This window comes from Aspergillus nidulans, chromosome IV (genome assembly GCF_000011425.1).
Source record: "Aspergillus nidulans FGSC A4 chromosome IV".
NCBI lineage: Eukaryota > Fungi > Ascomycota > Eurotiomycetes > Eurotiales > Aspergillaceae > Aspergillus > Aspergillus nidulans.
Window position 1 is genome coordinate 2,503,071 of NC_066260.1, and position 27,047 is coordinate 2,530,117.

General features: G+C 51.0%; 8 protein-coding genes across 8 annotated transcripts, besides 1 other annotated feature; 4 read left to right on the plus strand and 4 right to left on the minus strand.

Moving 5' to 3' along the window:
* Positions 1–27,047: part of a sequence feature (contig 1.132 1714..254738(1)) that runs on past both edges of the window.
* Positions 559–1,630, plus strand: ANIA_07742 (single-stranded DNA-binding protein). Its single transcript, XM_675919.2, has 3 exons — positions 559–887; positions 1,043–1,131; positions 1,261–1,630. Exons 1-3 carry the CDS (start codon positions 598–600, stop codon positions 1,347–1,349), a joined length of 468 nt encoding a protein of 155 aa, XP_681011.1. The 5' UTR covers positions 559–597; the 3' UTR covers positions 1,350–1,630.
* On the minus strand, positions 2,517–4,065 carry preA (the record flags this gene model as incomplete). The annotated part of the gene is made up of 3 exons (XM_675920.1): positions 2,517–2,922; positions 2,976–3,316; positions 3,532–4,065. 3 exons carry the CDS (start codon positions 4,063–4,065, stop codon positions 2,517–2,519), a joined length of 1,281 nt encoding a protein of 426 aa, XP_681012.1.
* Positions 5,121–6,516, plus strand: ANIA_07744 (uncharacterized protein; the record flags this gene model as incomplete). The annotated part of the gene is made up of 3 exons (XM_675921.1): positions 5,121–5,497; positions 5,554–6,433; positions 6,496–6,516. 3 exons carry the CDS (start codon positions 5,121–5,123, stop codon positions 6,514–6,516), a joined length of 1,278 nt encoding a protein of 425 aa, XP_681013.1.
* ANIA_07745 (phosphatase family protein) lies at positions 7,340–10,850 on the minus strand (the record flags this gene model as incomplete). Its single annotated transcript, XM_675922.2, has 1 exon — positions 7,340–10,850. Exon 1 carries the CDS (start codon positions 10,481–10,483, stop codon positions 7,340–7,342), a length of 3,144 nt encoding a protein of 1,047 aa, XP_681014.2. The 5' UTR covers positions 10,484–10,850.
* Positions 11,254–12,066, plus strand: ANIA_07746 (protein dcp1; the record flags this gene model as incomplete). Its single annotated transcript, XM_675923.2, has 1 exon — positions 11,254–12,066. One exon carries the CDS (start codon positions 11,254–11,256, stop codon positions 12,064–12,066), a length of 813 nt encoding a protein of 270 aa, XP_681015.2.
* On the minus strand, positions 12,503–14,605 carry ANIA_07747 (bifunctional triacylglycerol lipase/ester hydrolase; the record flags this gene model as incomplete). Its single annotated transcript, XM_675924.1, has 7 exons — positions 12,503–12,561; positions 12,611–12,876; positions 12,977–13,161; positions 13,223–13,707; positions 13,784–13,904; positions 13,967–13,989; positions 14,413–14,605. The coding sequence occupies 7 exons, from the start codon at positions 14,603–14,605 to the stop codon at positions 12,503–12,505; spliced, it is 1,332 nt and encodes a 443-aa protein (XP_681016.1).
* ANIA_07748 (protein cutA) lies at positions 15,012–18,175 on the minus strand (the record flags this gene model as incomplete). The annotated part of the gene is made up of 4 exons (XM_675925.1): positions 15,012–17,434; positions 17,491–17,709; positions 17,770–17,841; positions 17,890–18,175. 4 exons carry the CDS (start codon positions 18,173–18,175, stop codon positions 15,012–15,014), a joined length of 3,000 nt encoding a protein of 999 aa, XP_681017.1.
* On the plus strand, positions 23,250–25,641 carry ANIA_07749 (uncharacterized protein; the record flags this gene model as incomplete). Its single annotated transcript, XM_675926.2, has 5 exons — positions 23,250–23,514; positions 23,877–24,044; positions 24,119–24,175; positions 24,338–24,718; positions 24,881–25,641. Exons 2-5 carry the CDS (start codon positions 23,960–23,962, stop codon positions 25,639–25,641), a joined length of 1,284 nt encoding a protein of 427 aa, XP_681018.1. The 5' UTR covers positions 23,250–23,514; positions 23,877–23,959.

The window sequence follows — 27,047 nt, forward strand, 5'->3', positions numbered from 1 at the left end:
CCAGCAATGGTCAGCTCGCCAGGGCACTAGTTCGACGCACAAGGGGTGCGGTGAGAGAGTGTAGATACTTCGTAGAGATTATTCCTGCGAGGGATGCAAGTGTGATATGTAAACGTGACGACTTGTCGCTGGCACCACCCTTCCTGCAGTGCACTCAGCTCTTCAGCTAGCCTCTTCACATGAGACCCATCGTTCAATTGAGCGCTAGAGTCTCCAGTTACCAGACCTGCAAACTGAACAATGGCACACAGAGAGCACCCCTGCCAATAATAATGGCACTGCAGGGCAGGCCTCGAGACGGTGTAACCGAACGCCAGCCTTGCTGGAGGCGGATGGCATGATGGCAGCCACTATATTAGTCAGCACTGGCTTTCCAAGGAGCGTTAGCCTTTTTTGGCGCTGTGGGAAGTTCAATACATGAGCTATCTCCAGTCACGTGGTTTGGTTCTGTTTTGGCTAGCTCGAGCTGGCAGCTGCAGACCTCGAGTGCAAACTAAATCACAGCCTCAGCACCATTTCACCTACGAACTTGTTTTTTCTTTGCAGCTCACCAAACCATACATTTCTTCCACAGTCACGTATCACCGCCACATCGCCATGTCCGCTTTTACATACTCTCTGCGCTCAATGCTGCGCGCTGCTCCTAGCGCCGCTGCTCCCGCTCGCTCCTTCAGCTCCTCTTCTGCGCGCGGCCTCGCCCGTATGAATATTACCGGCCGTCTTGGTGCCAGTCCGGAAGTGGCTACCACTCAGAGCGGTGTCGAATACGTGAAATACAACATTGCCTCAGAGTCCGGTCCCTCTAACAACCGAGTGACCAGCTGGTTCAACGTGAAGGCCTTTGTGAGCGACGCTCAGCGCGAGTACCTCTCCAACCTCCCGAAGGGGTAAGTTGCTATCATCTTTTGAACTTCGGCGGTGAGACTGCATGGTGTACTGTCTTCTGTCTGCTCCAAAGCAGAGGCAAAGTCGACGCAAGGGAACGGGGACGGATGCATGGTGTTATCGGCCAACTTCTTGCTAACTGGTTTACCTTGTCCAGAACCTTGGTCAGTGTTGATGCCGATGCTTCGCTAAGAAAGTTCCAAAACTCCGAGGGTGTCGATACAACCTCGCTCAGCCTTCATCAGCGTACGTTCTTCTTTCCTTCTCCACTTTTTTGACCTATCCTACTTCCGGATCACAGACTTGGCCTCGTTTGAAGATAGAACGTCTTCGCGCTGTTTGCTGAGCATCGACTAATGAACGTTTCGCTTTCAGGTAACATTGAGGTCCTGCGCCGCCCCTTCAAGCCCAACCAGTCGGAGTCCGAATCCCAGTCCGAGATCCAGCCCGAGTCTCAGCAATAAAGCCATTCGCTCGGCTCATGGTTTCGGCCCGAGCGCCCTGCGAACAAGCTAGAGTAGGCTTCGGTCGTAAAAACAGGTCAACTCCGATTCGACTCGGTAGTTGTGGGTCGGTTCGGTTCGCTGAACGCCGCTGCCTCTCCCTGTTAGCGGCCCGCGTGACGGCGGTGAAACAACCGGTCATGGTGGTTTTGTCTTGGTGTTGAGGGTGGTTCTTATGTCGGTCATAGTGCTCAGGCTATGCTCTTGTAATATATAACGTCTACTTGTGATAATGTGCGTCGTTCCCTCTCGGTTTATACTAGTCTTACTGCACCCTTTCATCTGTCAAGGACTGCAGTTGCAAACAGGCCTATCCACATTTCCACTCTTCGGGGTACCAAGAACAAACCGGGACAGGTGCTCCATAATCGCCGGACTGCATCTCGTCTGCGAAGAAAGGTGTGAGTATGGGTGAAAGATGCGTCGCCAACAGCAGCCGGAAGACAGGCTATTGACTGCCCTGTTGGCAGCAAAGCGAGTAACCCAAACCCAGGTGAGTATTTGGGTCCTTTCGAAGGACCTGAGAAATCCAATAGCGAACGCGGTAGCGGGAAGAATAGTCCATACCTTCTTAGGCTTGTTAGGGTCAGCTAAGGTAGAGCACAAGACCACAGAGTACCTAGGTACCGTAGAAGGCCCAATCACTATCATTCAGTATTCGCTCAAATTGCCTCATCCAGCCGCCACTAGCCTTATAATAGGTACCCTTATTCCTCTGCAGCCCCCTTCCCTACCTATCTGCCGATCCCAGTTGAACCGCGATTTCAAGCACAAACCTTGCGGCGGACATTTTCCATTCGGGGGGAGGCCCAGTTTGTGTGCCGGCTCATCCCCATTCTCTTTCCTACCTACGTATTTAGGAGTGGATTGCATATACTACGACTCAGGTTATGTGGCCTTGAAAAGAACGGAATGCTAGACAGATACTGTCCGTCTGACTAGGAAATAGGGCAAGGTAGGTGGAGCGGGTAAAGCGCACTGGCAAAGCAGCCAACCTTAAATTGAGGATGATGCACATAATCATACTGCTCAGAGACGTTCTGAAAAGAACTTTGAGGCATAGGTAGATTACCTAGAGGAAGAAAAGAGAGTGTTGCTGTCCGCCCAAATACACTATGCACACCTGCCCTACACATGTGTTTCCCTCTCTTGCCTAATAACCTGTTTCACCCTGATAAAATCCATCTTGGATGAGAGTGATTCTGAGGAGTCATCAAAGTCAATACTACCACGGCTCTGACGACTTCCAGCCCAAGCATTGGTGCAAACTGTGTTCGAGCTTGCAGGGACGACCAGGTGCGGTGTGGAGCGAGACCGTATCTTCTCACGGCACGCGGAAGGTGAGAGGGAGAATGGAAATTGATTCCCCAGCCAAGCGAAACCGGTCTTTAGCCACCCTTTCTTCGAGACTACCTGGTTCTCTGTGACGCTGGACACTGGGATACCTTTTTCGAGGTCTTCGTCCTTGGAGCTAGCGCGGGAGCTGGAGGTGTAGTCAATCGAGTTTTTTCGTGCATAGTGGTAGAGGTCGCTTCTGTCTGATTAGTATGTAGTCGGCGAGTAAAATTTGGATAAACAGTGGCTTACTGTGCTTTGCCCCTCCCAGGTATCAGGTGTGCTCGGCTTCCAGCAGATCCCGAAGTATGGGGGAAACTCCCAGATGTTTTGTTTTCCATAGGGCTAAAGCAGCAATCCAGACCAAACGGTCGGAGGAACGAGCGGTACATCCGCGATGCATCTCGACCTGTGCCAAAAAAGGCAAATGCGGTGTATGCTGATGCAACAGGGATCCAACGGTCAAAATACACCGCGCCGCCAGTTGGAATTCTCTCTATCACTCGCCAAGAGGACCCCGGACCATGAAGTAGTGACCAGGAGAATGGATGCCACGGCATGCTGAGCTTGACTTGCACGTAGACCATATATGCCTGTATTGGGGTGAGCGCTAGCAGCATGATGAAGGCGAGAAAAAAAAGCCGCAGGAACCGTGACCTGCTGAGTCCGGAGTTAGCGGCGCGCAGGACCTCGTTGAACTGGCTTCGGTATCGTCTGAGACGAAATAGAAGGAGCCCTAAATTCTTAGACATATTCTCTGGCAAGGCATAGAAGACGTACCGCAATAATAGCTCGCAATGACGCATACCACAAGCGGCCATAGGTAGCCCAGGGCAAAACTGACCCAGCTCCGATCGAGACCGCTGACACAGCCGGACACGGCAAAGATAAAATAGCGGTTTCCTTGGTAGATGAGATGCGTGGCTGCAGCAAGCAGCGGAACCAGCACGCAAAACAAGACTTCCACAGAGCGGGTTATCCAGCGTTGACGTTTGGTCTGGACGAGGGTCGCACGGCTGGTGTCCAGCACACAGGCCAGGCTCCGGAAAATACAAACCAGACTCCCGGGAATAGCGACATAGGAGCTGATCAACATCTTCACCTCAATGTCGCAGAGCCCTGCACCGTCCCACCAATTGTCGACGTCATCCGTCGGCCAGATGAACGCATTGATGACATTGAAAAGATTGAGAAGGATGAGCCATCCCATCATGATGGCGGCTGGGAAGTTCCTATTCTTCCAGTGCAGTGCTAGAGTTGAAGAAGTGATAATAACGGCAATAGCAGAAAGGGCTTGCATGACCACCGCCTCGGCAGAGGGCGACGTCTTCGGTGCGTCCATGTTGGAGACGTAGAGGATTGTAGAGACTGAATTGCGGGTTGTACTAAGGCCGGGCTCTGCCACGAGGTTTGCTCCCGTCACGCATCCACGGCGTAAGGGGGAAGAGGGCTAGATTAAGAAGGCATGGTAAACCAGCAGCATCCTGTTAGGAGAGACCGAAGACAAGGATCAAGCCGCCGGCTGCAATAGCAAATGACTCCAAAATAGGGCTGACTGAGAATAGCAGTATTGAGCCCCGTTCATTGTGACAATCCATCTATTGCCGGCTCTTATCAGACCGCAATAAAGCGATGTGGAATGGTGACTTGGTTATACAGCTTGCTGCATTCAGACGGGCCAGTCAGCAACGAATAGGGTTGCAGGCACTAGGTTTGTCTTTGTCAATCCATGGCGATAGGCTCAACTCTCTTTCGGCTTGCTATTCATGAATAAAGGGAGTGTTGTAACGCGAGAATCGTGGCGAAGGACATCCATCGAATGGGCTCGCATATTGCCTGATTTGGGTGTCAATAGATCCAGATCGTCAATTGAGAAAAAATAGAAAATTGGAAACAGTGTACCTCTTTGTCCACTTTTCCTTTGTCCTCAACTTTTGGTCGAGATTCGAAACACCACGACCGGTTGTGTTCTGGGTCTCCATGTGCCTGCCACACGTTGCAAAGCTTGCAGTTGTTGGCATATGCACGTGTGCTTCGAGCTAGAACGAATTACTCGTGAAGACTCGGCGTAGCGGCCCTTTGCAGGCAATTGCGCAAGGGAGGCTACACAGTGTTGGTTGGGAAGCTCTCCAAGCTTGATTTTGATTGCTGTTAGCTCGAGTCTTTGTGAGACTTCATTCAACCACAAGAGCGCCCTCACAGGCCAAGGCGGTGATCGGCGTCATGGTGACGGCCCAGGATCCTGATCCCTCCACAAACTGTGGAGCTGACGACGCGATCTGATCTCATCCCCACGATCTCATCTCTAATCTCCTATTCTTCTTCTTCCTCTTCTTCCTCTTCCTTTTCTGACTCGACGAAGGCCATGGGAACTACTTCAGTCTCCCTGACCTCGCTATGTCGAACTCCCCCAGCCCCAGTCCCCTGAAACCGACTCTGCGCCATCGCGGCCTAGCCCGGGCGGCCACTGTTGCGGAGGGCCCGCAACCCCAGATCCCGCCCCAGCGTCGCAATTCGACCTTCTCTGACTCGGTGTCTGAGGCGAGGAATACAATCCGTTCGTCTACTGACGAGTTGTTATTTCCTCGCGCTTCGCGAGACTATGATGGAGGTATACGCGATGAGGAGTCGCATTGGCATTCGGCACCTCTGGGGCTGGCGCTTCTTCCTGCCGTTGCCGGTATCTTCTTTCAGAATGGCAGTGCGTTTGTCACGGACGTCACCCTATTAGCGTTGGCTGCAGTGTTTTTGAATTGGTCAGTTAGGCTGCCCTGGTAAGCTGGACCCTTTTTCCAAACTCGATTTTCGCGTCTAATTGATATCTTCCTAGGGAATGGTATCGATCTGCGAGAACAGTCCGTCGCCAGAACCACCTCTACGACATCGCGCCCCCAATGGGAATAGACAGGCCTATCAGCCCTACGCATGACAGTCACGAGGACGGAGACTTGCCGGATGGAGATGAAGAAGATGGCCATCATAAAGAACGTATTGCTCCCCAGAGTACCAGCGCCGCCGCCGCCGAAGAGCTTCAGATTCACGAGCTGGCCGCGCTCGCATCCTGCTTTCTCTTCCCCCTCATCGGGACATGGATCCTGCACACAATCCGCTCCAACCTTTCCCGTCCCTCCGAGGGCCTCGTATCGAACTACAACCTCACTATCTTCCTTCTCGCCGCCGAAATTCGGCCCTTTTCGCACCTCCTCAAGATGGTTCAATCCCGCACTCTGCATCTCCAGCGCATTATGGCCTCATCTGACGATGACGAATATGGCAACAAGGACAAGATTGACGTCGGAAAGATCATTGACCTGTCCAACCGCCTTGAAGAGCTGGAAGCCCACGTCGCAGAAACCGCTGCCTTACGAATTGCCTCTACCACCAATGTAGAAAAGGAAAATGAAACTAAGAAAGAAAACCGCGAACCCACCCCCCAAGAGCAGGAGTACACCTTCTCCCTCGTCTCCGAGGCAGCAGCGAAATACCACAAGGGGTTCCAGGCCGACATCGACGCCCTCAACCGCGCCGTCCGCCAGTACGAAAAGCGCACTGCACTCACAGCCTACCAGACCGAAACAAGACTACAGGTTCTGGAGGCTAAAACCCGCGACGCGCTCTCACTTGCTGCCACAGCGCAGCGCTCTACAACACACCGCTCTCAGGGTCTAGGCCTAGGCCTATTTGATTCATTGCTAAGTCGCACTATCAAGGTTATCTTGCTGCCGGTGGAGATTAGTGTCTCCGCGTTGAGTCTGCCGCTGGTTATTGCAAGGCGTGGGGCGAGGATATGTAGGGATATGATTTTTGGGTCGAGCTCGCGCTCGACTCGGGCTTCTTCAACAATGAAGAAATCGTCTTCATCTAATACGTCTGGTGGCAGTGGTAAGGAAGCAAAGGCAAATCACATCAACCGCGTAGACAAGCACCGACATCCGCTCCCGCGCCAATGTCGTTAGCTGCAGTGCCACAGCAAAAAAGAGCAAAACGGGCGACGATTATAGAGGAATAAGACATTTTGATTGGCTTGGCTGGTTTGAACTGCTTGTATCCTTCATTCTGGCTTGGTGGACGAACTGGGTGTGGCGTCGGGTTGGATTGGAATTCGAATATTATGCTACGTACATATAACGTACATAATATAAATCTGATATATGGGCAGTCTTGCGACCTTTGGGAAGAAAGAGATGGTGAAGATATATCTGGCTAATTACAGTCGCTGAAAGTAGGTTCAGATGACTCTTGTATTCCAATAGAGAGCCTACAATATATATTTATAATTATGAGTACAGATCATGTTGTCCGACATAGTTGACTTGCTTCATCAATTACATATTTGTATTGTACTCAGTCGAGGTCATGTAACATATGTACATGTATGACTGGCTTTATATATGTTGCTTTGCCGCCGCCCTCAGGCATCAAAAGAACAGGCATTACCTGGAACAGGCTGGTAACCTGAAGTGAGCAAGCAGTTGCGAAGAAAAATGATCACCGCCGTATAATATATATGCAAAACCCTACTCCACTCACCCATCTATAAATAAAAATGCCACACCAACCCAAACCACCCAGAAAAACCATGTCATAATAACAAAAAAAACTCTTCAAGTCTAGGGTCACGGCGCACCGCCGGAAGGACCATAATAATCTACCCCAACAGCTTTCAAGAACGGCTCGATAATGCTGCGCTTCCGGTCCTCCAGGAGCCGTCTCTCTTTATCCTTGGAAGGGGTTGGAACATCAGAAGATATAATCACAGACGAAAAAAAAGTGGCTATGGCACTTTCCACAGCGAGCCGGCGTTGGATCATATTCACAGTGGTTATGTCTTGTGGAGACAGTGAGACGGATGACGCGGATATTGTGGCCTTTCGACGGAGACTCCCGCCAGAGATGAATGAGGCTCGGGATATTGGGGAAGATGTCGACGATTGGTTGTCCTTGTCCTTATCCGATTGAGATGTGTCTTTTGTGTTTTCTTTCAGGTCTGGTTCTCTTTGGGATAGAGGAGGCATGGAAGGCACGGGGGCGACTTCGTTGGCAATTCGTGCGAGCATGAAGGTTACGAAAGTGAAGGAGACGCTGTGGGCTGGTGAGGAGGCAAGGCTCTCGAGGACCCAAGCCTGGGAGTCTTCCCAGGAGAGCGGAGGCTGCTTGACCCTTTCACGTGCTTGGATTTGTTGGTCAAGGCTTTCCCAGACGGTAACCGAGATTATCCCATCTTTCAGGGAGCGTAGGAAAGCGACAAGAACTTCGCTTAGGATCTCCAGGCGATGCAGCGACGACACTTCAGGTGCAAACACCTGGCTGAAAGGTTTGTTGGTGTCCAGGGCCTCGCGAGCAAATGCTAGCAACGGCGAACGTGCTTCCTTGTCTTTCAGCGTCCAGGTATCAGGTTTAAAAGGCCACGCATATCCATGTGGCTCTCTCTCCCATGGAGCCTTGACCATCTCGTCGTCCTCCCCTTTTACCATGCCCCACTCGGCGACGGCACGTTCCGTAAGATCAGTGATCGCTTCCGTCAGCTTGAAAAGCTCCCTGGGAGCGGAGACCGGCACTTCTGGTTTCCTTTCATGACTTTCTGTTGGATGAGCGGCCAGACTGCGCGCGCCAGTCTCGGGAAGCATAGTGAGCTCCTCCAAGCTACGTCCAAAAGCCGTAGGAAGCCAATTCCCGTAGGTAGAGATAAAATGATCTCTACCATCCTTTACCCGAAGGACCAGGATTTCTTCGAGCTTCAATTGTCCATTGTTAAGTGAGCGGACGAACCGGATATCTCGCACCCAGATTGTGACTTCAACCATGGCTAGCTCCCCAGGCAAGAGCGTACATTCGTTTGATGGCGCTGAATGATTTGAGTCTTCAGATTCATCATGATGAGGTTTCTCAACCCTGTACTCTAGCCACGACGTTACCTCTTGATCAGCATCACGCTCTGGTTTCTGGATTGAAAATGTAGCAGGCACTCTGCTGGTGTTTGCAACAGTCAGTGACCGGTTGACGGGAGCGTCCAGATATACGTCCCCAAAATCTATAGCATTTGGGTCCGAGTTTGACTTAGACGGCTCAATGCTGTGATTGTCGACCACAACCGTTAGACCCGGTCGAGACTCATTTTCGGCCCTATCTAACTCCCTAACAACTTCCTGGTGGATTTGAGCCTTAAGTTTCGGTTCCACACAGTCGAGTTCTAGCGTAAAGCCAGCAACCAGCGGTTTGTGGTCTGAGGTTAGAATACCTTGGTGAGAAGTATAATAATCTAGCTGTATGGAGCTGTCTGCTTCCGACATTGTAGCCGGCAAGGCGTCGTCTTTATTTCGGTCATCATCCGGATCATACTCATCACCGCTTTCACCATCGGCGTCCGGATCGTAGTCGAACAAAACGTTGTCATCGGCCGCGGCGCTCTCAAGGCCCCTTGCTTTCATTTCTTCGTCCTTTTTTCGAGCCTCGGCGGCTTCTTCAACCAGCTTTTCGTATCTCATTTTGTCCTTGCGCGATCGATAGAGGATACGATCACACCAACTTGGTCCTCTATGTTTCTCGCTCGTGTCAAACCGCGCCATGCTGCCTACATCGTACTTGTACGTGGGCAGAAACGAAATTGGGCCCTCACGCCAGCCCTCATGGAAAGCTTTCTGTTTATTCTGTTGCATGCGTAATTGGTCATGGGGGAATAACGACGATATCGTTGTTTGTAGAGAAGCCGGATCTTGATGAGGGTCTAGCTCTTCATCGGATTCGCTGGGAAGTTCCTCTGATACAGGCGAGTTACTCGAGCTGTTTTCGTCGATGACAACGTGCGGGGAAGAAGGTGAACCGATCACGTCGCGTAACGCAGCATGTCTTCTGTCATATTCGTTCTCTGTGTGCCGTGCAAGAACCTGCCGTACGTCATCGCCAGGGATATCCTCCAGGCGATAATTCAGGTCTCCGAACCAGAATGCGTAATCTTCGTCCCCAATTGTTTCGCAGGGCGCATCCCGAAGAGTATAGTCAGTATCCACCGCGTCGAACTTCGTTCGAGCGACGATTTGAGAGGCATCCCAATTCCGTCGATCTAAGCTGGCCTTGTCTGACCCGGCTGCTAGATGACAGTTGACGAAGATGATACACGTAGTCTCACCTACTAGCAGGCGCGTCGCGACGGCTCCCTTGTTGCCCATGTATCCCAGCAAGCCCGTACCGACACTAGTGGAGCTTACCGCCGAAATGCTATCGGCAATGGATGGTGCAGCATAGATGAGTTGTAATAGCCCAATAAGCTGAATTTCTGCAATCAATCTGTAGCCTGGTGGTAGTGCATCTTCAACAGCTCTTTTCCAGCGATTGGCCGGGGCCGGATCAACAAATGGTCTCAATGCTTCCGCAGGTGAGGAGACATCAACGATCTCCTGCAGGCCTAGGACATAGAGACCAATCTCGTCCGGGGGTGTTTCAAGGAGTGGAGCAGCAGCCGCGGAGTTCGTGGATTTCGAGGACGAGCCGTTTTGCGACCCCGATAAGGGCTGTCGGCATACTCCTTGCTTTTGCACAAACCACTTCCCGATATCTCTCTCCGTGCCAGCGATGGCAGCCACATTCCAGGACCCTACCTTCACTTTGATAGACCGGTGGCGGGTATATTCTTCTTTCCGCGCTTTGACGGCATTCGGAAAGGAGGAAGGGTCGAATCCGGCATCCGCAGGTTCCCCGCGATTATCGTCATCGGATGGGTATTCACCAACATGGGGACCACGCTGCTCATCGTTGACTGACATAATGAAAGCGATTTGAATCCGCTTCAACTCATTCCTCACCCGTCTGTTCCCGTAGTATATTCAAAGCAGATTCTAGCTCCGCGCTTTAAGCGACGGTGAAGATCGTATAAGGAGGAAGGATGCTAAGACACGAGAGGTAAAGAAATGAGGAGGACAAAAGAGTAACGTGACCGTCAGTCATCACGAGCCAACATAGAGCGCAACTGAGACTGATCAAGAGCCGGAGAATTGGCCGAGCATCACGCGCGGTATACTAGCGGCTGGCCTAACGGAGTATAGCGAATAATCCGAGGGGACGGAGACCCTGGAAACAGTGGAGGCGCAGCAATGACGGGGAAGTACCTTGGTGCCGACCAGTAAGTCCTCGTAGGTGTGCAAAGTACGCAGAGACAACAGATGATGAAGTTGTACATGCACTCTAGAAGAGTAGTCGTGATGAGCGCAAGACTAGGAGGGGCTTGCGACGTCGGGCCAATGCGACCGCCTTCCAGAAGCGGAGACAGTTCGAGCTTCACTCTTCCGATCTCTAGGTCCGCTCTTGCTCCCTCGCATACCGCTCTTTCCCCCGCTGCTGCAATTCATCTCGCCTTGCTAGGTATTGGAATATATTGTTATATGCCGCGGGCTTCGTGAGCTTCACTATGGCGTCACGCAGGCCTCGTCGCGCCAACAACAACCATCACAATCAGGGCAGCAATCAGCACAGCAACCAGAGTCACACCCATGGGTATTTCCAAGGCTCCGGTTACGATTCAGACTACCAGTCCTACATGTCCGACCCACAGCAGCTGCTCGATCAACAGAATCGAAGCATGCCGTCGGCCCCTCCGCGTACGAACGAGGAGCTCAACCTTTCTGTCTTACAGAGTCACGACCCAGCCGTCAAGTCGATCCAGTCAATCGCGCCATTTGCGGTGGTCTACACATTCAGCCCGTCTACGCGACAATGGGAGAAGACCGGGGTGGAGGGCACTCTTTTTGTCTGTCAGCTTGTAGCGGGTAGCTTGGGAGAGGAGCGGTACAGTGTGTTCGTGCTGAATCGACGGGGGTTGAATAACTTCGATCTTCCTTTGACGGATGGCGATAACGTGGAGATTACAGAAGAATATATTATTCTCAAATCTGACTCCAACTCCGATCCCAGTATTGCCCGTGCTATCAGTGATATTCGCATTTACGGGCTTTGGGTCTTTTCTGAGCCCCCTCCGAGTTCTACGTCGGAAACACGCAGCATCAATGCTCAGGTTATCCGCGAATGCGCTTCAATGGCTGGGAAAAGTCTTAAATTAGCTCGTGAGCGGCTAGAGTCTGCGCGCCAGAATGGCCTACATGCTGCTGCGACAGCTGCTTCAGGAGCCATCGATCCTTTGAATGAGGTGCAAGCCAGTGTACCAATGGGTCGTCAGATTTCTCTTAGGGACTTGTTTGGTCAGGAAAGAGCGCAAGACGACTCTTGGAGTGTGAGAGCGCATAGTCAGCCGGCACAAGGACAGCCGGCACCCGCTGCTAGTGAACAGCAGGATGTTCTGGGAGAGCTCTTCAGGAGAAGTGGTCTAGTTTACCGAACTGGTCCGAACTCATGATGAGTGCACTCTACAATAAATCACGATTATAGACGACCTTGAATGCTTTGAGCTCCGGGCAGGACTCGGCTATAGGAAATTAGCCGAGTGTGCCATTGGTCTTACGCCGCGCAACCGGTGATTTACGTCAATGATATCTCTATATTCTCAATGACAGGGTTACGCGCAGTCTCCTTGTTCGGAGTTGGTGGTTATAGGGGTGCATATAGAAGTCCAGCCTAGTCAGCGGTCCGCGGGCCGGAACTCAGAACCAGAACGGATAAGGATAATGCCCACTGTAAACGAACTGCTCGTGACGAACATGACCAACGACCTCCTACGACTCTTCGATCCGTATCTGACGGGGTCTACCCTCCAAATACACCAATGAAGATGTCCTCTTTCTATAACGTCCTGTGCTCTAATGTGCTCTCCTGTAATTGACTAGGTCATCCTCTTAGTTTAACACCTCCTGAACCATATCAGCCACTTTACGCGCCATGATCTCATTGTGCCCTATATTCAAGAGTCAGTCAGGGAACAAGTGGCCCGGATAGAAACATACTCAGACAGAACGCATGTGGCACAGATTCCTCACACACAACCATCTTCGGTCCATGCCCAGTCCGCATCCCACCTCGCGCAGCAAGGATCTCTTCCCTCGTCTTCTCCGCGACCCAATGGTCGTTACGTCCAAAGTAGAATAGTAGCTGGATTGGCGGTTTGGACGTCAAGTGTGCGTCGCTCTTATGCGTAGCGCGCGACACACCCCAAACATCATCACTCCATTTATCAGAGGTGATTGTCCTCATCTCATCTGCCGCCATATGTCTTTCACCGCAGCATCGTCAGTAGCTTAAAACAAAAAAAAAAAAAAAAACAAAAAAAAAAAAGAAAAGGGAATGAAAGGAAGGGTTAGGGAGTAACATACAAAGCCTCCCTTACACCCCGTCGACTTTTCAAGAACCTCGTCGTGGCATCAACCGCATCCTCAGGCGGCGAGCGCATCACGCACCGGACTAGGCTTCGCAGAAGACCATCAGGAAGGACTGTCGTCAGGACCCACGCGAAGATGGAGACCATGAGCGCTAGCTGCGGGATTATGCGGAGGAGAAACTGTTAGCCGGTTAGCAGAGCAGTCTTACACCTCGGATGAAGGACAGATGGGTTAGTATACAGTTAATTTCTGCCCCGATGGGGACTTTGCAATGTCAAGGACTGTGGGGAAGAGCATTATGCCACCAGCGATTTCGAAGTCAACTGCGACATCGTCATCGTCGCTAGGAGTGCTCTGCCGTTCAAGATGTCGTCGTAGAATCTCCATCGCAATATACGTGCCAACCGAATGGCCGATAAGGATGACTTTCGGTTTCGGTGTCTCAGTCTCAGTTGCTGCATCAGAACCAAGATCATGATGCTTTGAAACGGTGGGATCTGCGCGTAAGCGCCGCATATTCTCCCTTAATCGCCTCTGCACGAAACATATCTGTTCCTCAAGGTCGTAGATTTGCCTTCCGTCTTCGTTTTGAACAGCCCCGGTCTCAAGCTCAAAACCTGCGAGACTATAACCCACGATATGCACTCCGTTATGGCATGCTAGTTGGCTGGATGCTATATTCTTGCTGAGCAGGGAGAGGAAGACATGGTAATAGGAAATTAGTCCTGGATTGCCAGTTATAAAGTAGATTGTTATCGGCCAGGGACTTGAAGACGAGGGTGAGGATGAACCTGAACCTACGCCTAGTGATGGTATTCTGTGGAAGAAACTGTCTGCGGCGATGTGGGGTTCGGGCAGGGTCATTTCGATCCTGATTGTAGAGTGGTAGCGTCGTGGGTGTTGATGAGACTCGGTGGATGAACTGAAGATCGGAAAACACAGCCAAGAGCGGATCCCGACAGACTCGACAGATGACCTACGCACTGTAGTATATATGAAGTACGTGCCTGTGTATACATCAGAAGTAACAAGTACGGGACTAGTGATTACAACAACACAAGTCTATGCATTTCAATTTTTTTTTTTTCGCGTTTCAGTATCTTCGTCTGACTGTATGTAAATCCCAAAGCTCTACATCTGAATCATTGCCCAATCCTGGTCCGCATGAATCTTAGCAACACGCAAAATGTATCAGTACCAACATGAACAAGTAAACACGCACAAAAAGAAAAAAACAAGCATGAAAAGAACACATGTATAAGTTGAACCCACTCGCCTGGCTCCCTGCTATGATGGTATATTGACAATGATAATGATGACAATGATCATGCCTGTTATAAACTGACAAGAAATCCACAGCCAGCAACACAGAAACAAGTCCAGTTGGTACACAGAATAAACAAGAACAATGCCCATTACCGGCAGCTCACTTTTGGGCTCCGGCTTGAAATGGTCGTTTTGTACCCGAGGCGATGAGGAGGTAATGTCCTCCAGGGACTGCAATTGAGCAGGACTGAGCTTTGATAATGAGTAGGTGACTTGACGAGAGTCAAGAGCCGGACCAGAGCCACCATGCGAATGAGCGATCCACGCGAGTACCACGAACCAATTGCAAACCGACATGCCAGTTTTCTGATAATGACCTGAACGCCGATGATGAATATGAAGAACCCGTGCGCGAGAGAAAAAAGAGTCGTATAGTTCCATAAAAAGAGGGCCAAATAAGGCCAATTCACTGCAATATATTGTTCTGTTCAAGAGGTCGTCGCCTCTATTATACAAGGTCAAACCGCTTCAAGCTGAAGACGAGCTATAGTCGAGTGTCAACTTGATGAGTTGAGATAATTTAAACTTCAGCACAGGCTGTACAAGTGCTATATCAGCATAATTTTGTCGCCCTAGCCGCGGACCAGGTCAATGGTTCAAGGTCACGCGGTTTCAAGGGGTAAGGTAAGATGGTAACCATAAAGGGCACTGTTGTCAATGGTTTCCAGAGGTGGGAAAGGTGGTACCCAGGCTACGAGTAGAGCTAGCCCCCTTTCCTCAAAGACTCATCGATTGGTAGGGGCTCCGCGCCATTCTGAAGCCCGTGGCGGTGGTCCGAGAACAGCTTGTTGTTCTTTTTGTTCTTTCGTTTGGTCGTCTGCCAGCCGGAATTCGCGTGGCTATGATTGGAGTCCTGCGGCGTTAAGCCAGCAGCATTAGGTTTTCTTGGACCACCAGCATTTCGTTCTTTTTGATCATTCGATGCAGTGGACGATGTTTGATTCCTAGGTTTACCCTTGTGTGCGGTCCCGTTGACCTTCTCCGACGTATCTGAGCCATGGTGTCGGCGCCTCCCATTTGGCGATGCAATGTGTGAGTCTGCGGCATGGGAGAAGCTCGAAGCCGATGGTCCTTTATCAACCGCGTGATGATTCTTCGCACGAGGTGCTTCCCTCTCGACAGCGTCGTTGTGTGGTACGACAGCCTTCGGTTTGTCTTGTGCAGATTTTGACGCGATATCGACTTTCTCACCATTCGAGAGATGAAGACCTTGGAGTCGACTAGAAAGCAGACTCTGCTTTCCCGAATGGCCATTTACAAAAACATCAGCGGGACCTCCCATTGCGTGGGAGTCAAATCCTTGGCGGCTGAAAAAGGGACTCGGATCAATTTCTACCGAGCTACTGTCCTGGAAGTCCTGAGAGAAAGAATCCGACACACTGGCAGGAGTATCGGTGTTCTGGTCATCGGAATTCGATGGACAGTGAGACATCAAGCCGTAGTGTTCATAATGGTCAGCGGGAATCGACATCCGTTGCTCACTTGGAGGCACCGATCCATCCACGATTAATGGCCCTCCGCGATCGCTCGAGGCGGCAGTTCGGGATCCCATTCTTTGCTGCGACTGACCAGATTTCGGAGATGTAATCGAGCCATTGTCGAACGAATGGCCATAACTTTCAGCTCCTGGGGCAGCCGACATATATTCCTGGGGGTTCCCAACCCAGGGGACAATGCCGCCGTTCGGTAAAGCCAGCCCAAGCGATGCTGACATGGGCGAAAGCATTGCATTTTGGTGGTAAGCATGAAGTTGTGGAGAACCGCCGAAGTAGTATGTCATATAATCGTTGGATCGAGCTTCGTCGATGAACAAGGTTCTGTTGGGCAAGCTGTTGGGCATGGATGTACCATCTTCCTCACTCAATGAGTCATCCGAGGCACCGGACGGGTGGCGCTGCTTCGAGGACTGTGATGTCTCGGTTGGTTGAGAAATTGAATAGAGAGGGGCAAAGTTGGGAAGAGAATTGACGGGGCGGGCAGGCTGCGAGTGAGCTCTAAGGGAGCCGTTGGGAGAACCATTGGCAACCGATGACCGACGTGGGTTACGGCGGAGATCAGGCATTGCAGCGGCGGCGGACGGCGACGGCGGGTTTGTATTGCTTCCTGGTCCTCCTGGCACGGCAACTGGAAGGTACGTGGAGTTGTAATAGACATTTTGTCGAGACGGCACGCTGATAGGCTGATGATTCACTGCGCCAGATCTCGAGCCGGACCTCGAGCGTGAGCTATCATCGCCTGACGTTTCCTGCGCGGGTACTGGGAATTGAATGAAGGGCTGGCGGATAAGGACGGGTGGAGGCCGTCCAGTGATCAGCGCCTGATTCTGCAATTGTAATCGTAGTTCTTGTTCCTGTGCCTGAAGTATTTGAATTTGCTGATACAGGTGGTCGTGGAGCAGGTATTGTGCATGCTGCGCCTGAAGCGACAGTTCAGACGCGCTCATTCCGTTGTTGGCTTGGCGGAAGTGATTCTTGTTGGCGGCGTTTGAACTTCGACGACCGCCAGAGTGTCCGCCTCGACTGTATTGATTCGAATGTCGCCCACCTCGGCCGCCACCACGACCACCCCGAGAAGGTGGCGGAGCCGTGGTGACAACCGGCCGTGGCTGAGGAGCCGGCCTTTCCCATGAGCGCTCGGCCTCCGGGGGATACTCGTACTGCTCACAGCAGAGCTCAAAGTTACCGTCTGAGAGGGCCTTAAATGCTCTGCGCAGCTCCATATGGACCCCCCTGAATGAAGTATCATCGGCCGTATTACCCAGATTTCGTATTGTGTTGAAAGGCTCTTCCACGCAAAGACGGTTATTTTGCAGTAGGTGCCAGCCCTTTCCCTCTTTGGATATTAATCTTCCCTCGCGCACCGAGATGACGTACTTCTCAAAATCCAGTTCGTGGCCGTAGTAGCGAAAGAATTGGAAGAACAGCTCTCCTAATGACTGCTTGTTCTGCTTTCCGTATCCCACCAATGAGTCCAGATCGTCGTCGAACGAGCACACCAAACCATCGGCGGTCAGCCTCTTCTTATGGGGTCGAGCTTGGAGGCTGGGTAAAATTGGAGGCTCTCGAGTCTGTAAGAAATTGATGATCAAGCAAATCCAGGTATAGGAACTTAACGTGCCACCGAGACCTTGAAAAATAATTAACGAGAAAGCACATTTAACCCCGTGGCGCGTAGAAACATACCAGCGTCGTTAAGTATCCTGCGTTTTGTCCAATGCTTGATGATCATTGCCAACGGCCGTACTCGTTCATCGATCTCCACATATGTCCGTACCATTCGTGTATTTTCCAGCGCCATCGTATTGTTGACGTTCATGTCGCATGCTAGGCGTAGTTCTGGATCCCAGATTTTCACAATGGGAACTTTTGCATGAGAGATGCAGACAACTCGCTCCATCCCATCTGATCAGAGATAATATGTCAGCTTCGCTTGCCAGGAAGGTCATGGAAATGAGATCTTACTCTTTGCAAGCACATCCGCTAATAAACACACATGCTCTAGCTCCTTGCAGGTTGTAGTTATACAAATGTCGACTGTCTCGGGTCAGTAAGAAACTTAAAATAGCCCAAAGAAATACACACCATCCGAGTCGCTAGAACACAGTTTATTGCCGGACGATCCAAAAACATGAACCTTGATGTCGCAACCGGGCCACTGCCGGTTGAAAAGATCCTCCAGCTTACGGACAAGTCTCCGGCGTCGGCTCTCGCTCTCCGCCGAAGGCAATAACCGTTCGTAAACTTCGAGCATATCCGCAGTAAGTTTCCTTTCCTCCTCCGGCCGGAGCCGTTGTTTGAGCCCTTCCTTTTCTTCCGGTAGCACATCGGCACCTATTGAATATGGCATTCTTCTGCGGAAAAAAGACATGGCGGTCTCGTACTTGCAGCCCGTAAACTGTTTTCGGGCGGATGGCGGGATATGCGTCGACTCCGAATGGGTCGACCGTGGCGACGTGCTTCCATGACGGGGCGAAGGCGATCTGGAATGGAACGAAATTTTCCGCGCGTGTTGGTAAGGCGTGGAGGGAAGGGAGTTGGATTGTTGTGAGGTCAACGCGGGTCGATTGGGTGTCTCCGAAGACTCCTCGTTGCTCGATCTCCACGGCATAGTCGAGAGTTTTGCCGACGCTATCGGTGACTGTTCACCTGGTCTGGACGATAGGCGGTCATTCCCATCGGTAACTGTGACCATATAGCAATACCCAACGTTGTCCGACAACGTTGGTCTCCAAAAGAGAAGTTCGCAAAGGAACGCCTTCTCGAGTCCAAATCCACCCAAAAACGCCGGACTCGACCGAACTCCGGTTTTCACGTCACCACAAAGGCTCGCCACAAGAACAGTATATGCCTCTTATGTTCCTATACAGTATTCACCGTTCTGTAACCCAACAGCAACAGTATATCGCAGGAAGAATGTGCAAGGAGAAGAAAAGCGGCTGTCGAAAAGGACGTTCGTAGCGGAGGTATCGGCCGGCGATGTTTCAGCAAAATTGTCTGTGCTGCGTTACCACCTCTGCTTCAGACTCAGACGTGACAAAGCAGCGCTGCAAGACGAGAATTAGCGACTGGTAAAAGGACTCTTGATCAAGGTATGGAATCGCGTCTCGAACGCGAAATGATAATCGAGTCGGTGGTTGTTGGAGATGGCAACGGAGGCGGTTTAAGGGGAGTGAGTGCGATAGACTCTAGCGGGAAGGGCAAATCTCAGAACCGCACAACTCCAACCAGAGGGGGGCTCGCAATGGAGAACAGGAACACGCACAAAAAATGTCCCTAGATTAAAAGGACCAGCCTGGCAATTCGAGGGATTGTTGTGGACGTACAAGGATTCTCAGGAAAAGACGTTGCGTTATTGTAGGGCAAGTTGCTCTCAGGTTAGTGAACGGGGGAGGGGACACAGCGCGCGGAGGGGATCAATCAGGGCGATCGGCTGAGCGAGCCAGGGGAATCTCCCACGCCCAGCTTTCCCGACAGCTCCACGAGTCAAGTACCCTAGGTATACTACTACACAGATTTGGCCAGCGTCCACCACAGAAAAATTAGTAAAATTCAATGCGATGAAACAGCAGGCAATGATAGAGGGTCGCGGGTTGGGCTGGGCTCGTAGATAAAATAATAAGAGGCGATTGTCCTGGACCCAACCCTCATGGCAGGGTAGGCCTTAATCATCAGTTCTTAGATGTCATTTGGTATCGTTTCTTATTGTTCTCTGAGGCACGCTGCGAAAATATAGCAGAGCCCGGCGGCGTTTGTTCACTCTGGCTTTGGCTGTACTGCATCTTTATCCTGATATCTCCAACCGCGTATTATCCTTATACCCGGCCATAAGAACGAACTAAAGTAAGGCAACTCGCACTGTCAAAGTGCTTTGTCCCAAACAGTAAACTATCCATAACTACCCATAAACCAGAGGCCATTTCCAAAGATTTATTATTTCTGGGTGTCTCAGGTTTCATTACGGCTCTATTTATAACGGATACTGAACCAGGTCAGCGGTCCATGAATAGATTAAGGCCTTCCACCATCTACGGCCACCATCTACGGGACGGACTGTCAGGCGCAGTGGACGCACTGAGAACAACAAAAACCCACGTAGCTCTAGGGCCACCAGACCCAGACGCCGAAAGGGGTGTGCTGTCAACCAATCCAGCTGCCGGCCGCTGTATCCGAACAAAGCGGAGCTTGACTTGCGAACGACGAAACGCGGGGCGAAAGGGGAAACCAAGACTCAGGATCTCAAGGAAAGAAAGGTCCTCACAGACGGAGCAAAGATTGGCCGTGACCGAACGGGGTAAGAACGACCTCAGCCCTTCATTCTAGGTGGGAGGAAAGAACGCCAGTAAAGAAAGCGCGATGAGGTGAGGCACTTAAGGTCGGGAAAGTGCCCCTGGCCGCCTTGAGGTAGGAAGGATGTGATGGATTCACGGATCGTCGACAGTTGTTCATTATCTAGGTAATTAGCAGAGTCAATTTACAAGACTCAAGGCCACCGGGTCCTTGATTGGGCAAAGCTCCCGATCGTTTAGAATTAGGGATTACTCAGAAAGAGCAATGGCGCTCTAGCCTCTCGTGTCATCTAACTCTTGGGTAATGAATATATTCGCGGAGCCCTCCCGCCGAAATGTTCCTTAGGCCCAACGTCTGTCGCATCATATCGCGTTCTCAGGCAAGTCTGCTATAGATATATAGTAGTCAGTCCTCTGTCACGGCGACTTAGCAAACATTATCGCCATTTCGACCCAGTAGGATGGTACCGCATGACAATCCCTTTCTATGAATGCGGAGAAGGCGCACACCTTTTTCAATAGCCTGCTCTTTGGGTGACTTTCCGCCATTTAAGCCGCCTCGTTGCGGGCCATCTGACCCTGTTCTATTAGACGCACGCTTCAAGAACGAGAGTATCAGAACAGCCATATGACAGAGCAGCGGTTCTCCAAATCGTCCGTCGGAAGGCTCGACCGATTTAACAGTGTTGTTTTGGGCCTGCCGCCTTGATTAGCTACTTCAGTTTCAGCGATTCAGCGATCTTAACTCGGGGTTGGAAGAAAATCCTAATCTCATGCAGAAGTAAGAGATTCTGGCATCTATAGCTCTGATACCACAGTACCGAGAGTCGGCAGATCCTTATGGGATTGAGCTGAATAGGTCAAGAATAGCAGGCATGCCTCTATTTGTGGACTGCCTGCCACCACAGCGACAAATAGCCCAAACATAGCTCACCCTGCGAGATACCGTGAGTGGTCCCCAGTTCATTGGACGACTTATTAAAAACGAATCAACATTAATCCGAATATTGCTGCAGCCACCAACCACCACCGACATATGACCCGAGCCACTCGCGGTACAATGACGACAAAATACAGTCTGTGATCCAATGAGAGGTGTGGCACGTATCCTACTACTGTAGGGGTCTGAGTGCTGTTCACAGTCCATGCTCAATTGTCGATGCCCCACTCTTACCTGGTCTCTAAGAGTAGAGAACTCTTGAATATGGAATATGTCGATATCTATCCATATATCCATCCATCCCAGATAGAATCAGGTGAATCGGGTGAATCGGGTGAATCGGGTGAATAGTGTCTATATCTACGCAATCGGTCAATGACTAGGCAGTCATGAACTGATACTCGGCGGAAGCAAGAAACGCTCCAGCCTGACGGCGGGGTGGTGCTTAGAGACCGTTCCTCGACGTGCCCATCCACCTGCAGACTGCAGAGTTCTGCGGCTGACAAATGACCCCCCACTTGAACATGGATTCATTCTTGTACTTGTGATACCAGTGTAACTCGTGATAAAAGGTGATTTCATCTTATGCTCACTTGCCACTTCACTACGCATTATTGTCGTGCGTGCAGGTACTATAGGGGTACTACGTTAGACAAACTAACGTATTTGAGCTTATTCAATCCTCACGAGCCAAGGGTGTTCTATCGACCGTATCCCGTTATCAGAGACGGTACGTAATCCTAAGGAAACATATCGGTCAGCGCGGGTCGACCCTACGAGTACCTGAACTTCACAGCTGTCAGCGGATAGGCAGCATCGCATGATGGCTTGAACGAGACAACTTGAGACAGTTTTGGTGGGAGTTCAGCCTTTCAATCCAAGTTAGTTATAATATTTCAGACAGGGTCGCACTTTTGTTAGAGTATATTCACTACTAGTATCTTGCTTTGCCATGGATAGTACGTAGTACTTCGTACCTCGTAGAGTATAATATCCTGGACCAGAGGAGCTTCGGGCATGGGCTGATTGATTCCTATTTCCTCCTAGCGAGGGTAACTGAACTTACTGATTGGCGACGTTCAATCCAAGAGTCCAAGAGCGAGATGGTTGGGTAATATACCCAACCGGATTCTGGACAGTTCTTGACAGGAGCACGGGGTCTGTCAAGTCTTGGTTTGAGCTCGACGGTGGAGGGTGGGACAATAATGTCAAAAAGGTTGTCGGCGGCACTGAAGGATCGAGAGTTGTAACCTCGACGGTCAGCCCAGAACAGGAAGGACTATAATATTTCCTGCACCATCGCCCGCATACGCCATTGTGCATCTGATGGTCTGGGATGGTCTGGGGTCAGCGGCAAATTGGCTTCCCTGATTTTGTCTAGTGTGGCTTCGTGTTCCGACGCTCTTTTCTGCTCCCAAGGTGGTATTTCGCAAAGCCAGAAGCATAGCGTATTTCCTATGCTCGACTGCGCAACCGCTATACCGTCTGTGTATCACCTAAGGAAGTGGAGGACCTTGAAGTGGGACTCAGTGCTGTCTCCATTCCAAGGATAAGAGTCGAGAACTGACGAGCGCAAACACCACGTTCAACGAACTGGTTGGATCTCATTGGATCCCATTGCTTGAGAGTTGAGGAAGAGATGATCGAGCAGTGCAATTCTTCCATTGGCCCTAGCGGCGTTTATATTTGGCAAGCCGGACCGTTCCCGTTGTATTGTACGAGAGGGCCGTGAGCGGAAGATGAACCTTACAAGTCGAGAAAATCGGGCCCAAGCAGAGCAAATCAAGACGCCGAGGCTCCATAATTACATTATTATTCTATGCCATCTACCCACCTTGGTCTTAAGAATTTGCTTTTTCTGCTGTTTTTGACATTGAGAGTCTTCCAAGGTTGTTCGACATTATTGCTATTTCTATATCACCTGGAGAGATGTTGAATGGAATGTAGTGGAGAGTCGTCCCGACTTCCGAGTGTTGGCAGGCAGGCCTGGAAAGCAATATAATTTAATTTTGGCTCAAACGCCTCGAGAACCGAAATCTTTTTGCTGATTAACGGTCTCCCTTTACTCCAAGTAGCTGTCAAGTCGCCAACTGGGAAAGTCTGATAATTATTTATCGCTATTACCAGTTCGTTATTTCCGGTCAGAAGTAATAATAATCAAAATAATATCCACTTCTCGCTTCCCCCTCTTCGCTCTTCGCTCCCTGCTGGCTCCCCTCACACCCGATCTCCCTATCCTTTTCTTGCCTTTTACCGTCGCACCTCTCCTACCCGACTCTTTTCCTCTTCCTCTCCCCACCCCCCCGTCTTATTCTCTTTTCCCCCACCTCTTTCTCTCCCTTTTTCGCTCTTCCACGTCAGACTCATTTGTCTGTCGTGCCTTGGGATTGAGATTTTGCTACCTTTTTGTCGCTCCTTCTGCCTCGTTCGCTCGTGGTAGAGCCGCCTGGAATTTTCTTGGGGACAATCACTCCTTTTCTTGTAAGCTGCCGTCCACCCGTCCAAAAAAGTCCTCCCCCTTCACCGCAGTGCTTTTTCCTCTCGGTCCGATCAAACCGAGCCGTCAAGTCTATTCTCTTTCTTTTTTGTACCGGAGTCGGTTGTTTTTGGGCTATACTCGGATTCCCTTGGGCCATCGAACTCTCTTGGCTGGCACCCGAGCGGAGGTGAAAAATCAGTTTCACATACTCTCAACGGGATAGTCCAGGGACTCCGAGAACTGCCTGTGTTATCGGTCGCTGCAGTACTCGACAGACTAGCATCTGACCGGCTTTTGACTCTCGGTTGAAATTGACCACGTTTATTGTCTTGTTCGAAAGCTTACAGTTTCGTTCGCAGCATAGAACAGGGTTCGACCTTTTCCCAAGTGAATCAGTTACCCTTGCCGTTCCTCCGCGTACAATCTTCAAAGCCTCCTATCGATAAAATGGCGTACTACGAACCCCAAGGCTGGCAGGCCCCGACTTCTCGTCAGGCATCCTGGGAGCAGCCTGTGCCTCCGTCGCGATCAGGTATGAATCGATCTGTCACACCGCGGTTGGACTTTTTGCGATACGGGATCAGAAACTTACCCATGTGTGATCAGGATCCAGCTCCGTCTCCCAGCGTGACGATGTCCCCGCTTTCTCCTCTCAGTTTGACGGTACGCACACGACGAGTTCCTTTTGTCTTTTTTCGACACCCAATTTCATTTCCACCCGCGGTACGCCAGAGATGTGGCATTGTAGTTTCCCAAGATTGAAGCCGCGAGGGTGTATTTTGTCCTTGAAACACAATGAGGCAAATTGCTGACTTTCCGTCGCAGAGGTCGATCGCGCCATTGATAACCTTGTTAAGAGTGGGAAACTTTGGGCGGCACCGCGGAGGGATTCGATGCCCATGATGGTGGGCCGTCCCCATCCTGAGTACGGTACGGATTCTCGACCACCTTCTTCAGCAAGGCACAATTCTGAACAACAATTCGCAGACCCGCGCATGGTCAATCCGGCTCAGCGCCATCATTCGATTAGCGACTTTGACGGCGCAAGGATGCACCCGACCCCCAGTATGCAGGGCTTTTATGCTTCGCAGCGGTTTCAGGGACGCCCCAATGAAGTGGAACAGATGATGCAAGCAAAGCGTCGGATGGCGGCACAGCGTGAGAGGGAACTCCGCAACTATCATCAGGAGCAGCAGTACAACCGAAGTACGTGGTAGCATTTTGGAGTTTTTTTTCTTCCTTTATACATCCAGATTCCCCGTGCTCTTTCTACCCGCATGTATACATTGCTCTGTATAATATATTGGGGCACTGTCCCATACTTCTTGTTTCTGGAGAACATGGTTTAATAATTTTTTTTCCTGAAAGGCCTTCTCGCCGAAATGTCCGCCGGCAAGTCCGATCGTTCGCTCAGTCCAGCCGCCGTGAACGAGGAAAGTCGCCGAGAGCTCCTGGCCCGACAGCACAGGGCTTTGTACGGCAACGAAAGCCCCGCGTTCTTCCCTCCTACCAGTCTCGCCGACGAAGGCTCCCGGCCTGAGAGCCAGACTGGCATCCGAGGCGCATCCCCTCGCAGCGTGGACCCGTTCAGTCAGGGTCCAATCTCCAGTGGGCCCGATGGCATCACTCAGACTAATGCTGGCCCGTCCGCCATCCAATCCCCTTCGCGCGCGAACAGTACCTCTTCTCCGAGTTCTGGTATCAACCCCGTTTTTGGGAAATATGACGGTGCCGAACAGCCAGTGACTTCGGCTTCGTCTCCTGGGGCGGACTCCCCGTCCTCGAGACAGGCGCAGTCGAAATCAAACGCTGGCCCCATCGGCTCTGTCGGTCCCATCGGAACTCGTCCGGCTCCTCAAGCTGGCCCTGCTCAGGCTTCGAACCCTTCCCTGAATAAGCGATCGACGACTCCCCTGCCTTCGCCTCTGGGTTTCGGCTTCACGTCCAGTGAAAGCATTAACGACCGCTCTACGTCGATGTCGGCCGCACCTAACCCTGCAACCTCCTCGGCCACCGCCCCAGCCGGTATCAAGGATCCTTCTGGTGGCGTTGGACTCGGCTGGAGCAACAGCAGCGGTGTCTGGGGCTCTAAGGCCGGGCTGGGCGTCCAAGCTTCTGTCTGGGGTTAAGGGAGTCGCTTCCGAAGAATTGATGCTAGTTCTTCTTTTTGGTTCATATTTTGCGCCGGGCGTTTGAAGAAAGGCCTTTCTACACTGGGAATGGATGACGGTACATATATGGAAGAGTGCAAGCTTGGTGCAACGATGATTTCTTTGTCTGGGCGTCAGTTCTTGCGATGTCGATTTGGTACATGGTTTGCTGGCTTGGTAGGAGCTTGGTTGGCCTGTTGGTTTTCCGGAGTCGGAGTTCCCCTTTGGTGCTTGCTGTCTGCATTCATTCCTTACCCTTTCTTTCTTGTTCTGGCTGCATTTGGATTATCTCATGTCATTGTCATTGTCATTGCAGTTTTCCTGGTTGGATTATGTCTACACTATGTCGGCTCTTATATCCAGCTCACCCGGGGGTTCAGGTGTTCAACATCGCTGTGGTTGTCTACAAATATGGCCGGAGCACGCGGTTTCTGTCTCTTCCTTTTTGGCACTGGGGTTTTGGGCAGCAAAAGGGTTTCTCCATCTTCTCATTCAAAGTTTTATGTTTGGAATTGGGTTATGTCATGGGCAAAAGGAATGGGGAGCAGGCAAACGTCAAAAGAGTTCTTGGAGTTTGATCTGAACCGCATCTCTCTCGTATTAGTGTTTGGTCTGGTTACTTGTCATGATGGCTTTTTTCTGTATTTATTGTTGGTTAGTCCTTAATAATTCACTTGCTGGGTACTCGTTCAGGGTATATGTGGAGTAAGATTCGGCCTTGCATATCCCCCAACCACAGGGCTGCAGGGAATAATAGTTTTGGACATCACTAGCACAGAAACAACCCGACGCCCAAAGAAAGGTCGAACGAGTCAGATCTACGAAAGGAGCGTTGGGACGCTGTTCCTGGGAAGAAAATAGACCAGAACGCGGGGGACGGATGCCGTTTAATAAGCTTGTTTTTTTTTTTTTACCCAGTAATCTACTGTTAGTTTTGAGCAGTAACAATACCTTAAAATATAAGCTATTTTGATAGAGTTAAGCAAGGTGTTCCACTGACGTTCCATGGATGCGCGGGGAAGACATTTAGAAACAGAAATAGAAATATTCAGAGACTAGGTGGAATCATAAGTTCCAAACTCCCAAAGTGGCCAACAGCCAACAGAGTTGAGCGCACGTCATCCCGAGCAAGCTTCTGTTTTTGATCTTCAAAGTTCACCCCTGGCTTGCCCCCTTTCCAAGATCAGCAGCATCGAAGTGATTCTGGAAAATTTTCGGGAGCTTCAAGCTAGATAGTGAAAGGGGTCTTTGGATTCTGGAATCTGCAGTCCGCCTGGACCTGGCCCTGGCTCTGATCATCCACGCCTAATCAACCCAACGTTCCCCAATCCCGCTTAGCCGTCCGCTCCTCTTGTGCTGCCGACGCCGTCAGCCTGTGACGACTC

Excerpts from the sequence above, each read along its gene's own strand:
- ANIA_07742 (XM_675919.2), top strand. The coding sequence starts at position 598 with ATGTCCGCTTTTACATACTCTCTGCGCTCAATGCTGCGCGCTGCTCCT. Across the intron at positions 888-1,042 it reads CTCTCCAACCTCCCGAAGGG|AACCTTGGTCAGTGTTGATG; the intron begins GTAAGTTGCTAT and ends TACCTTGTCCAG. Across the intron at positions 1,132-1,260 it reads CTCGCTCAGCCTTCATCAGC|GTAACATTGAGGTCCTGCGC; the intron begins GTACGTTCTTCT and ends TTTCGCTTTCAG.